This window comes from Aulostomus chinensis, chromosome 2 (assembly GCF_037954235.1).
Source record: "Aulostomus chinensis isolate RoL2024-O1b breed Wild chromosome 2, RoL_Achi_v1.0, whole genome shotgun sequence".
Lineage (NCBI taxonomy): Eukaryota > Metazoa > Chordata > Actinopteri > Syngnathiformes > Aulostomidae > Aulostomus > Aulostomus chinensis.
The window spans coordinates 20806904-20820060 of record NC_141321.1 but is presented as its reverse complement, the minus strand read 5'-3'; the positions used below and the strand labels follow the sequence as shown (position 1 = coordinate 20820060).

The 13157-nt window shown below is 42.4% G+C and overlaps 1 protein-coding gene across 2 annotated transcripts in view; it reads left to right on the top strand.

Moving 5' to 3' along the window:
• Positions 1-13157, top strand: part of phlpp2 (PH domain and leucine rich repeat protein phosphatase 2) — a 37668-nt gene that overhangs the window by 3292 nt on the left and 21219 nt on the right. For both annotated transcript variants that reach the window (XM_086183652.1, XM_086183643.1), the window contains 2 exons: positions 994-1274; positions 4368-4501. In XM_086183652.1, the coding sequence (XP_086039778.1) occupies positions 994-1274; positions 4368-4501 (415 nt within the window). The remainder of the gene's footprint in view (positions 1-993; positions 1275-4367; positions 4502-13157) is intronic.

Below are 13157 nucleotides of genomic sequence, written 5' to 3'. Positions count from 1 at the left end.
ATATGATCAAGGCCGTTTGTTTGTTGGCACTTAGCAGGATTATGTTTAAAATTATGAGGCAAATTTTCACCAAAACCCATCAAATTTGGGGCTGATCTGTCCCACACAGCAAAAAGAGTCTTTTTTGTTACATTGGGTTTGGCTGAGGTCGCCTTGGCGGAGGTATGTGCTCCCTGAGTGCTCTCAAGTCCGTCCTGTGTTGAGCTGATTGATTTCTCTGTAGTGTGTGGAATCCTGTAGTTCCTTTTTCTGAAAGATGGGGAACATCAACCCCTGCAGCCTCTTCACTGATTGTTCCCTAAAGTGCAGACATTTTCCAGCAGCCTCTTTCGACGCTCATTGTTTGTGGCTCTAAAGTGCTTAAAATCCACTCACACTGGGTGGTAGTCAGAAGGTTTTTATGCCTCCAGGTTGGCTGTAGCTGTTGCTGGATGCATCGTTTTCAGGTGTTCATCTAACCAGTTACCTGAGCGCCATATGTCAGTCACACCTGGCACAGATGTTCATTCACACTCAGGCATGAGCTGATAAGGTTCAATGTTACTGTGACGTAAAAGTGAAACATGTTTTTGGCTGCAATGCTGAATATACACACACTGATTGTGACATTTCACACAAATGTTTCAAAGAATGAAATGATGAGGTGAGCGCATTTGGGATAAAGGAATGAAATAAAAGGTCAAGTTAAGTATGACATCATAATAATGTTGGCATGCATTAAATGAGTCTGAACAAACTGGACTGGTTAGTGAGGAGGTAATAGTTGATAAAATGAGAGGTCAGTTTGTCTTCTCCAGTGGTAGAATTGACTGCTTTTATTTATTTATTTGTTTTTATTAAAAAAAAAGATTTCAATGTAGCTATTGATCAGAGAAGTCAGACCTCAATCTCTCAGGGCAACACACAGATTTGTTGGGTGCCTACATGGTTCTTTCGCCAGCTGATGCTGTTGTTGATGTGCGTGTGTTTGAATGGCTCTTTCTGTGTCCGCAGTGCAACATGAAGCGAAATGGGAGTCGTGGCTGCATGACAAGAAAGACCAGATTTGGGTCGCGGGAACGGGACTGGCTCAAAGGAGACACACAGCGGGGCTGTGTGTGTCTGTATGGTGGGACAGTAGACCCCCAGCTACCTGCCTCAGGGGCCCAGGCCTCCTCCACCCCTCAAACCGACCTGCAGCTGGTGCTTTGCTCCACCAGCACCACGGTAGAAGAGATGTGTGCCCAGAGGGAAGGACAAGGGCTCTATGTTCAGCTGCATGGAGACCTTGTCAGGTAAATACGTATCCATCAGTGCTGGGGTCGAGGGTTACGGTGACACGGTTGCTCTGCATGTCCAGCACATGCATCTAACATCTACGTCACTTTCTACACATGATCCATTCACTCCCCGTATTGTTAACAATGTAATATTTTATCACCAAATCACAAGGAAGGAGACAAGTGAAAGAAAAAGAAGCCTGTCAGAGCTTTGTGCCCTCACACACACAGCACTCATCTCCCATCAAACACACGTCTTAATCTTTACATGAGTAAATAAATGCCCACTTCTCATGTATCTCAGATCACAAAACTAGCTTTTACATGATATTCTGCCCATGAATGTCACCTTCTCCGAGCTTGACTTATTGCAGAGCTTATCATTCAGCCCCGATGACCTGCTGCAGTACGCCTCTCCTTGACATGTATAGTGTAGACTCCTGTAGACGAATATATCACATGGCACTTTGATTATCTGTGAAAGGATAAAAAGCTGGCTTGCTGATCCGTGACCAGGAAGGAATCTATCTTGGCTGTTCCTCCTGCGATGTGAAGATATTAGAGAGGCGAGAATCTGGAATCTGCTTCAGCTGAAGCTGTTCGGGCTCATGACTCCTACTCTATGTGAGCCCTACTGTCCCTTCTGCGTTTTCACAATGTGGGATTTTGGAACCAGAAAAAAAAAAAACACCAGCAGGTGTGATTATAGTGGAGCATAATAAACAGATACGTAGGTGGCTAAATATAATTCTGGAGGTGGTGCTGAGACTGATGTGTGAAATTCTGGACCAATAATCATGTTTAAATAAACAGTTTAGCCAATAGTGGATGCAAATACAGCTGTTTGTTATATTTTTTTAACTATTTATTGATGTTAAGCTTTACATACAGGTTTAGCGCAGACACCAATTTGATCTTTTTCAGTAAAAAAAATGAAAAAGGACACTACTTTCTTGAAATGTTTCCTCACTAATATTAAGCAGAGTTTTTGTATAATTTTTTCCCCCTGATAGTTTAGTTATTGTTTGACATGTATTTCCCTCACCGGGCCATGGAAACACCAGACGATCTTTGAAATTTCTGGTTTTCACCTCAGCAAATATATATTAGGGAAATATAGTCCGATACCGATTCACCACCGATACATCGCAGATCTCTCATGCTGGGGATGTTTGCTGCAAACATGACTGGACATTTTTAATCATCGTATGTGCCAGTGATGTGTTTAACTCTGTGGTGTGTGTGTGTGTGTGTGTGTGTGTGTGTGTGTGTGTGTGTGAAAACCAACTTCATTATTTATGCTGTCGATGAGCTGCAGGCATTTCAAAGTAATTTAAACCAGTAAAAAATGAAGGCTGTTGGTAAGCCTGTGTTGGCTCAGTTTATATTCCAGCAGTACAGCACTTAAATTGCAGTTTGCCAGGAAGAATGAACAGATGGATTTAAATTTAATAATAAAATATCCAAGGAAACTCTGATTTGAGTTTTTTTTTGTTATTTTTTTTTTACAATGGAAAGTTCCATTCCTAAATGCAGCACATCCAGTTAAGTTGAGGTTAGCAGCAATACATTACTTGCACGTTTATGTTCAACAAGCTGTGAATCTGTATGTGTTTGGTCTCCGGTGGGTTAAACTGAGAGGTGTGTCTGATATCTTGTATCAGCCCTTATTCATCCCAATATCATGGACAGAACACTCGAACCGTAGTTTAACAACTCCAGCAATTAGCCACAAAATGACCATTAGATACAGAATTGTTGTACTCCACCTAATACATTTGCAAGTGAGTGGAGTTTATGGATGTATACACAGCAGTAGCGGTCGTAGAAGTGAGCATCTGAGACATCTCAGGCTAGTAGTGAGACCAACTCTGAAGAAGGAGAAGAAGAAGTAAGTAAGGACACGATGGAAGAGAGCTTTTTATAGTGATTGTCTTTTTATAGCTGGTCGTAATGTGCTGCTTACAGGAAGATGCGGTCTGTGTTTAGGGAGCGTTGCATTTTCACAAACTCCCTTTTTAAAATAATTCCACTGATGCAGTGAAGTTGATGGAGGACGTCCATCCTTTCCTTGATCCATGTTGGAGCCACCCATCCCGGTCAGGGTCACAGTGCCAACAGACCAAGCCAAATGGTTCACTGGTCTATTTCTGGGGGAAACCTAAGTGCTCTCAGGGCAGATGGGATATGCTGTCCCTGGGATGTTCCCTGCATTTCCTCCCAGTTGGTAATGCCCAGAGGTCTCATTTATAACATTATGTACACACAAAACGGGGCTTTACAGAGGTGCGCGCCACTTCCCACGCAAAAGTTTAATGAAAGATGGCAAGCACCTGTAAGTAAATTCTGAGCTATGCTCACAAACAGTTTGTTGACTGAGGAACTGGTGAGGTGGCGAATGGAAGCCAGATTGTTTAATGATGCATCTCAAACTGAAAGTTCTCTTTAACATTAAAAGTTAATTATCCAAGTTATAGGAAATGTCCAAACCAGCAGTGTTACTCACACTTGTGCTTGGAGTGAGCTAAAATGATTCCATAAGCATCTTTCAAATGGTAATGATCAACTCAAATCATAAAGTCGGCTCAATATTTAATCAAAGCGTTCTCGCCACACTTTCCCCACCGCCATCACCACAGTGTAGAGGACTATCTGATAAATGATAGTCATCACACATAAAAATCCAGTTACAACAAATAACTTTAAAGAACAGCATGACAACACCTTCGGCTTATGATACGATTATTGTTCATCACCAAGTACCACCTCCTCATCAGGGGCTGTTCCCTCTCAAGAGAAAGGCTTTCTTTTCAGTATAATACTACAATAATACACAAAAAAATATAGCAAATCCTTAATTTAAGACTCTGGACCTGGCAAATAGTTGACATTTTAGTTTGAAATGGTTTATTTATAGTCGATGTTTCATTTTTTTTCAGCTGACTAATTGATTGATTGTACCAGATCTACAGTTGCGGTTCCCAACCATGTCTAGTTTTCTATAATGGCTCTCTAAATATGTCTCCATCACGGTTAATGAATGAAACGGATCTTTCTCTTTTGTGGTGGGTGGTGGCACATCATCACCCTTCCATTTTTCTCTTGCAGGAGACTGGACCCCACTGAACGCCCCCTCCAGATGGTTTATGACTATCTGGCAGCTATGGGCTATGCAGACCCTGTTCGCTTGCAGCAAGAAGCAGCCAATTCAGACCTCAGCTGCATGATTCGTTTTTACAGTGGTGAGTACCGTACAAGCTATTGTCCTTAGTCTTTACTATCTGCTGGCACTGACATCTAGTCCAGGCCTTGTATCCTCCCAGACTGCTGTCGATTAAAAGTTCCAAAACCGTTTTATCACAGCTTCTTTTACATCTTTGGACAAAGTGAGAGCGTCTGTTATTTGAGGTTCCCTGAAGGTGACGCTTTTCTGAAGAATGTGTCTGTCATTGACAGCCAGGGATGCCACAAACACACACCCTTGATGGCCAAATGATGAGTGACCTGCCATTTCTCATCCTGTAGTGTTACTGCATTCCCATGTGGGCTGCCTTTCACCTGCTGCTGTCAACGTGCTCCCCTGACCCGTGGACTGGATTGACGAAGTGTCTCTGTCTGATATATTAATGTAGCAGCAGAGGGGACGCCTATTTATCTCACACCATGCAGGAGAAGCAGTGAATAATATGTCTCGCTGCATGTGTCTCAATACGGCTTGCACGAACACTCTGTGAGTCTGCCTATTGGCTGCAGGTGTAATGACACTTACAGTAGCAGCAGTTAAGGGGAAATGTTGAATGATGCTCTGAAATGCTTTTCCACTTAATGAACAGACTGCTGAGTCAGTGGAACTTCTTGTGTTTGGGCGTGTAGCTGCATGCTTGCTGCAGTGCCAGAGAGAGCAAACCAGACCATCTGAAGGGCCTGCATGTCTTTTCTCCCATTTAAAGCACACATCCCTCCCTCCGTCTTGATGGAGCCCTTCCACGCCGAATAAAAAGACAGTATAGCTTTGTATTTATTACTTTCTGTCCATTTGCAGGCAAATGTCTTGAACAACCAAGCAGCAGTTTAAATGATTTTGTCAAAACAAGAGTACATTCTTTTTTCCTGCATTAAAAGCCTAATGTGTCTGATTGGGGCTGTAAAATAAATGGAATCTTTGACCTTTTATGTGCTGAAAGATAACATTGCTGTTTGCTCATTCTTCATTTGTGTCTTCATGACCAGTCAGAGGAAAATTGGGGTTGTAAACTTTCTTTACATTCCAAGGAAAATTGAAGAAAGGTTTATTGGGATTCTCCAACTAAAACTTGACTTTACAGACATGTAAACACATTATTTCAGCAGCAAAAATTGGATCCTCTCAAAACTGAAATAACATTCCTTTTTAATGCAGTTAAGGATCGATTTACTCCAGTGTGTGAGTGCTTCAGTCAGGCCCGAATTGGCTTTAGTGTTCTGTGCTTGTTCTTTAAGTCATGCAGCACCCAGTCCACAGTCAAGGGAGGGTGTCATTGTAATGGGTGCTTGGGGTGAAACATTTCTGGACAGACGAGGAGAAATATTGAGTGCTGTAAAGTTGACCATTGTTTTTTCTATAACAGTCTGAATTTTACTTCGCCATTCTGAAGGGACGAAGTTGTTAAGTCAGTGACACAAAGGTAGACCAGTAGAAGTCTGCTTGCAGCCAGCTGTAAGGGGCCGTATCACCACCCGCTGTATAAGAGTCCGTCATTAAATCAATTTTTCCCTGGTTCTTGTTTACTGGAATGACATAAGTCCAACGAAATGGCTGCAGGTTAACTGACTGATAGTCAGAAGGTATCTATCCTCAGGTGGGAAGTTCTCAAGGTTGGCTGAGCCAGACCACAGGCCCTGGTACTGTGCCTGTTACTATCTGATAAGATTTACTGGCATTGTTCATGTTTGTGCCGGAGTGAGTGTATATTGTGTTATACCATCACAGTGTTAGTTATTTAGCTTAAGCTCATATGGATGAATTTAAGTTTCTATGTAACTGTGCATGTTTAGCTGGCAGGTCTCGGTGAACCCAATCTTATTCTTAGTCTCTTCTTGTCCATTTGAAGTTCAGCTGTTGTTTAACTGTCCTCAGCATGAGAACTGGCTGGGTCTTGGCTACCATCAGTAGTCAGGCCACGTTGGTCAGTCTGGTCAGGCCCCTGGGACACTTCCTACTTCCTTTTGTCAACCCATGAGAAAAAAAAGGACCATGGACCAGGTTTGACTGGTACTCTGCCACTACTGATATCCAATGAAGGTCAACAGGACAAATTCATTTGGCCATGTGTTTCCCCTAGAGTTGGGAATGGTGGTGTTTCAGCTACTGTTTGGAATTACAACAGTGAGATCACGTAACTATTCTGTGCTTGTGTTTAAGTCTCCACTCATCCAGCTTCATCGGTGACAATTATTTGTTTGCTTTGCACAGGCTAGCTCTGCTTTTTCCCCCTTTCCACCCACCTTGCTCCTGTAGGCTGTCATATCTTGTTGAAACGCAGCAGCAGCTTTCATTTGACTTGGCTCTTCCAGGTGCTTGCTTGTCTAGCATTTTTCTGGGGTAATGATCCGACTAAGCAGCTGTGGGGGCTTATCAGTAAATGCTCCATATTTCAGCTGGAAAATAAGAGAATCATTTTTCCCTTGGTTAACATGTGCATCTCCACCTTCTTTTCTTTCTTTGTTCTTTTTTTTAAACTTTGTCCAGGGTCTGAATTGAATTGATGGCTTTTGTAACTTTTTTTTGGTATGGTTCTCTCTCTCCCCTTCTCAGACCAGCGTTTCACTCTCAGTTCAATCGTGTGTTTACATCACCACTGAACACCAACAGTGATTCATAGAGAAATGAGCTAATTAGTGTTGGGGGGGGGGTTGCTTTATAACAAAACGAACACATATGCTTATGTGCTTGTGCATGCAGACAGTTTTAGTCACTCTACCTCCTGGGTGTTGGAAACTTGACAGTGGTAATAAGATTAATCTGAGGGGGGGTGAAAGATGATTAATGGGTCACTGAGTTCATCCAATGGAAAATATAAATCCCACCTTCTTTAGTATCTGTCCATGCACATTTGTTTTCTATATGAAGTTAATTTATGACAACTTACAGTAGGTTTATCCCTTTATTTCCTCCCTTTATCCTCCACCTATTAGATCAGGAAACTCATCTTGAACTTTCTCTACCCTCCCACGCACACTCCTGCTGTGGCTCACAGATGAGATGAAAACAAACACGGACAAGGGAGTAAACATTTCTAAATGCTGACTTAATAAAACCCTTCCAAGTGAAAACAACTGCAGAGACCCGAGGGCCAGTGGTTCTGTGGGTCAGCGCATGCAGCTGTAGCAGGGACGAGGCCTGCTGTAATCTCTGGCGCCCGTCCACTGGGCGCTGTTCTATCGCTGCCTTGGTGATCTTGGTCCTAAATCTTTGAGTGTCGACACCTGAAGCGAGTGCACACATTTCACATCAGACCTGCAGTCGGTGTGGGAACAGGTGGAAATAAGTCATCTGCAAGCTTTGTGAACACACCTCATAAATTATTGATTTGGCTGGTGCCAATTTGCCAGAGGAAATTAAATCTGAATGAAGAGTGTCCCTAAGTTGTGATGATATGGATGTGAACTAACGTGTGAGACTCCGAGGTCCCGTCATCACTGAATCATAATCAGGAGGAACAGAAAGAGTAAACTAACAGTGAACTAAGCAAAATGTTGCTGTTTCATTTCAGTGTTAATAGAAAAGAAGAGCTGTTTACATAGACATCCAGTCAGTCTGAGATTTCAGAGAAAAATGAAATACTCTTCAGATCCAGGTTGTGATTGGACAGCTCAGAGAAAAATAGCTCTACAGAGAGCCGGACCTCCTGGTCTACCTGGCAGCTTTTCATAATATATTTTTTCTGTAATCTTTGTGTCTTTTTTGTTAGATTTGTTCTTCTGAAACCCGCAGGTTATTTGTCAACTTTAATTTATTGGACAGTTTTCAAATAAGATGTCCTTTTAAACAAAGGCTGATAATAACTGAGTCTCTTAATGGTCTGTTTTATTGTAATCTGCTCCGTTCACTCATTTTCCATCTGTCCTCTGCATCATTTATGTTCTGCTCCTTTTTGATATAAAATTGAATGCACACAGTTGAAATAATAGCTTTAAAAACAAAAAAACTAACAGACCACCAAGCAGAAGCATCTGGTTGGTGGTCATTTAAAGAGCTTTCTGCTCTGGCTCCTAAATACTTGGCAGTTTCCTTGAGTGAATCCTCATTGTGTGATTAAAAAAAAAAAAAAAAAAAGTGATTATTATGTTGAAGGTTGCAAACAGAAAAATTGTTGATAGACTCTACATGCTTAAGTAGGGCATATTATGTCATAAACGAAGCCCAATTGTAAAGTTTTACCAGTTTCCTAATACCCTTGCAGACCTTCATTCTTAGCAGTCTCTTATCAGCCAATCACATCCTCTCTCACACCTTTTATGTACTTCCCAGTTCTTCCTTCCTCACTTCACCTCTCCACAGGAGCAGAGTTTGCCCTGCTGCCAACTCCCTGCTCGTCTGGCACGACACGTGAAGTGAGATGTCAACGAGTGTGCTGTCGAGTGAAGGCCATAGTCACGCTTTAGATGAACGGTGGTGATAAGAAGTCGCACTATAAAGTCTGATCCGTCACTTGATGTATGCTCCCTGTGGTTTTGGCTCCTTCTCGGGGGGTGGGGGGGTGGGGGTGGATGCAGGTTGATTACAAGTTTAGTAGGAATGAAATAAGACTCAGACAGAAAGAGTCTGTAAGATCTCCTCAAGAGCCAGCGGGTATGGCCATCACTTTTTGGCATAAGTAGGATGGGATCGATCATGATTTGGCTGGCTTTCTACCGGAGTTGCACAGAGGTTTACTGGCTTGGACTTTGACAACAAACCCATTTCCCTAGCAACTAATAGCCCCACAGACCTTGAGGGAAGAGCGTGTGTTTGTTTTAGAGTAGTTGGATTTTTATGGCCAAGACACATTGCGTAAGTAGGCCAGTGAATTTCAGACAGGTTGATAAGAATGTGCAACATAGCTTGTTTGTTGGATGCCTGCAGAGTCATCAGTAGTCTGTGCTCATATTATGTGCATAGATCAGGTAGACCACCCGTTTTTAATGGAAAGTAGTATTTTACCTGTAGAAGATTGTACAGAGCCCTGAAAGGGCCATAGAGAAAAGAAAATGTCTTCTGCCCACAAGATATATACTGTTCCTATAATTTGATTATCTGGGGTCACAAGTTAATACTTCCTCCCACCGTTTATTTTGAGGCTGCAAGATATAATTGTCCTCTACAAGGTAACTTGTTTCTTCACTTTAGTTATTTTGAAGCTGCAAGGTAATAATTTGTTCCCTCAGTTGTTTTTAAGATGCTATAAGATATAACCTGTTCTGTTCATTTATATTAATTTGTGGCCACAAGATATAGCTAGTTCCTTCAATTTTGAATTGTCAGTAAAGATAGTTAGCTTAATTACTTTGACACAAGATAATAAGATAACTGGTTGCCTCGCTGTACTAATTGGTGGGACTAAATTTGTGGGAACAAGTTCTTTGTAGGCCTCAAAAGAATTGGATTGAGGGGAACATGTTATATCTCATGACCTCAAAATAAGTAACAAAGAAACAAGTTCTATCTCATGGACACAAATAAATGAAATAAAACTTTGTATAATATATTTTCCTCTCTCTATGGACACTCCAGAGCTCTGTACAAATGTATTGTATAGAGTGAATTGTATGAGAGCTTTTGGTGTACTGTCTGAACTTTATGTGCTGGAGCAGCAGATTACTGGGGCAAGTGTCTGTCTTTCCAGTGACAAAGAAAGAGCACGCTTTAGTGAATAGCTCTCACTGTTAAGGCTTCATTTGCTCCTGGAACCAGTCACAGTACTGAAGGGAAAGGTGTTTTTCTGTATAAAGGGAATGATTACTGTGGTGGAGGTAGGTGGGAGAGGGGCTGAAGCAGAGGGAAGGCAAGCGGAGGAGGGAGCAGGCTGACAGGCTGAAAGCAAGCCGGCAGATGAGAAAGGCAGACAGCTTAAGTGGTGTGAGGAGACGAGAGGGCGGGGAAGAGGAAGAGGGTGCAGGGAATCCTGAACAAGGTTAGAGGCTTGAGCGTTTACTGAACTGGGTGGCAGAGACGATACTACCACAAGATTGAGTGGTACTATCTAGCAACGAGTGGGAAGTGAGTCGAGGTTGTTGAGCTGCAGAGCTTGATAAACTGATTGCAGGTGAGGAGGAGAGGCAAGTTCACTCCACACACAAAGCCAAAGGTGTTTCAAGAGTGCAAAGAGCCCTCTTTAGTAGAAGGCATCCTTCCTAGTTGGGCCTTCAGACTCTGTAAAGACTTCTCTGTAGCTGTTTGGAAACAACTCATCTGGAACCGTCACGCACAGGGGATCTTAAAGTGGGTTTGCAAGATGTAGATGGAATGTGACATGATAAAAATAGAATTTTAATTTAAGGTAAATGTAAATTTGGGGGCGGCACGGTGCTGCAGTGGTTAGCTCCATCGCAAGAAGGTTCAGAGTTTGAGCCCTGGCTCCAGCACAGGATCTTTCTGTGTGGAGTCTGCATGTTCTTCCTGTTCCTGTGTGGGTTCTCTCTGGTACTCCAGCTTCCTCCCACAGTCCAAAGACATCAAGAGGGGACGAGGCTGATTGATACTCTAAATTGACTGTAGGTGTGACTGAGGGTGTGAATGGTTGTCTGTCTCTATTTGTTGGCCCTGTGATGGACTGGTGACCTGTCCAGGGTGAACCCCGCCTCTCGCCAGAAAGCTGTTTGGATAGGTTCCACCCCCCCCCCCCCGAAGAAAATGGATGGATGGATGTAAATTTGGATAGGCCCGTAAGTGTGTTTATATGCTTAACCTCTGAGTGGAGGGACAACAGTGAGTGACATGGTAGACAGTTGGGTAAAAGTACTTTATGAAAGAATTTTGGAGAATCTATTCTGTACTTTACTTGATTATACATCAATGGGTGTACTTTTTCGTTCATTCCATTACCCTGAAAATGGAAGAATTGTACCTCAGTGGACTTACATCAAACTGGTTCAGTTTAACACTATTCTCCTTAAATTAAGTCACCTCTCAACCATTTTCATATCCCCAAAACTTCACAATGTTAATACTTTGTCGGATGTGACATCTTAGAAATATAGTCGCATGAGGATAGACACACACACACACACACACACACACACACACACACACACACACACACACACACACAGACTCAAGGAAAAAGTGGAGTCATGGTTGGGGCCGTGACACCCTCTCTGTTATCTCAGTTTGTTTTCACAACCAGCCATCACATTCAGTCCTCAGAACTCAAGTCAAGTGAATAACAATGAATGGCTTGTTGGAATGGTTTTCTTTCTTTCTTTTTTTTTACATAAAAAAAAATCTGTATTTTCAGCTTCTCGACCAGGCTGAACTGTTTCATCGGCCTTTTTTTTGCATTCAAAAAGTTGGTAGGTGTTAAGACTACAAACAGAACAAATAAGACGAATCTGAAAAAACCCCATAGAGGTGCGATATGTAGCCATTCTGTCCAGGCGTTGCCCCCTTCTCGACAGACTCACTCTGCCCGTCAGTCAGTCTGTAAGGGTGTGAGTGTGTGTGTCTCTGATGTAAGAGACAATCCAGCAACAGACACAGCAGCAGATCTGCCTGCAAGTCAATTTGTTGTCAGAAGCACTTTGCTTGTTCATCATCAGATTTCCTGGCGTAGAAAAACCTGAGCAGGCTTAATTTTCATTTGGATGTCCTTGTGAAGGGAAGGGGAAGGTGGTGACAAAAAAGACAAGGCAGCGTAAGTTGGTTTAAGAAAACCAGGACTGAAAGCAATGTCTCCTCTACTGTATGTTTATTTGACCATGCCATTAACCTAAGAGTGTACTTGAAACCTGGCAGAGATGGCATCTCTGCTGTCCGATGTGTCCTTCAGCAATTTAATTTTTCAATCAAAGTGTAAAACCAAATCCCTGGGCACTGGCCTGCTAAGGCTGCCTGCTGTGCAAGCTGGCATAATGTAATTGAAAAGAGGGAAGTTTTCAGTGACAAAGCCCTTATTCATCAATATGATTAAAGGCTCTGAGGTCAGGACAGCAGTAGAGAGACAGAATGGAGGTGGCACATATTCATGCTGCGTTCTCAGGCTCATTGGACAGTTTGCTGTTCACCTTTACCTGATATCTGACATCATGAGTTATAACCTCAGATGGGAGTCATAGAGTAACTCACAATAACATACTATCATGATACTTTGCCCGCGATAACGATAATAAAATTATCACAAGACAGGTTAATTGTGATAGAATATGTCTTTCTTAAAGAGGGAGCTGCACACAAACTATATGATCTACTGTCCAGTGGAGGTCGGTGAGTTCATGAGATCATAGTGAGATGGTAAATCAGGAGAAAGAGAGACACATTTTTAATTTGCGTCGGGGAGCAGAGGCTGCCTCCTCCGTAGAGAGGTGTGTGTGTGTGGAGGTGTGAGTCAGAGCCATGAGTGGTGGGATTGTGATCTGAATGGCTTCACAGTGACAAATTGCTACTTTTGACTTGATCTGTCAGCGCCTCTCCGCAGGACTCTTGTGGCAAGACGCTCAATAGCATTAATTCCAATTTCACTGTTCAGACAAGTTTGCTTTTAATTCAAATTCAGATGTTTGTGGATAACTTAATGCACAGTTGGATATGGATTATCACTGATGTGTTTGAAAGTTTGAAAAATAACAAGTCTGGGCAGTTTTGATGATATCAACCATAGGTAGCTGTTAGCTTCAAGCAGGGAGTAAGAATATGTCTTTGTGAGTTCGACACCTGTTTCTGAG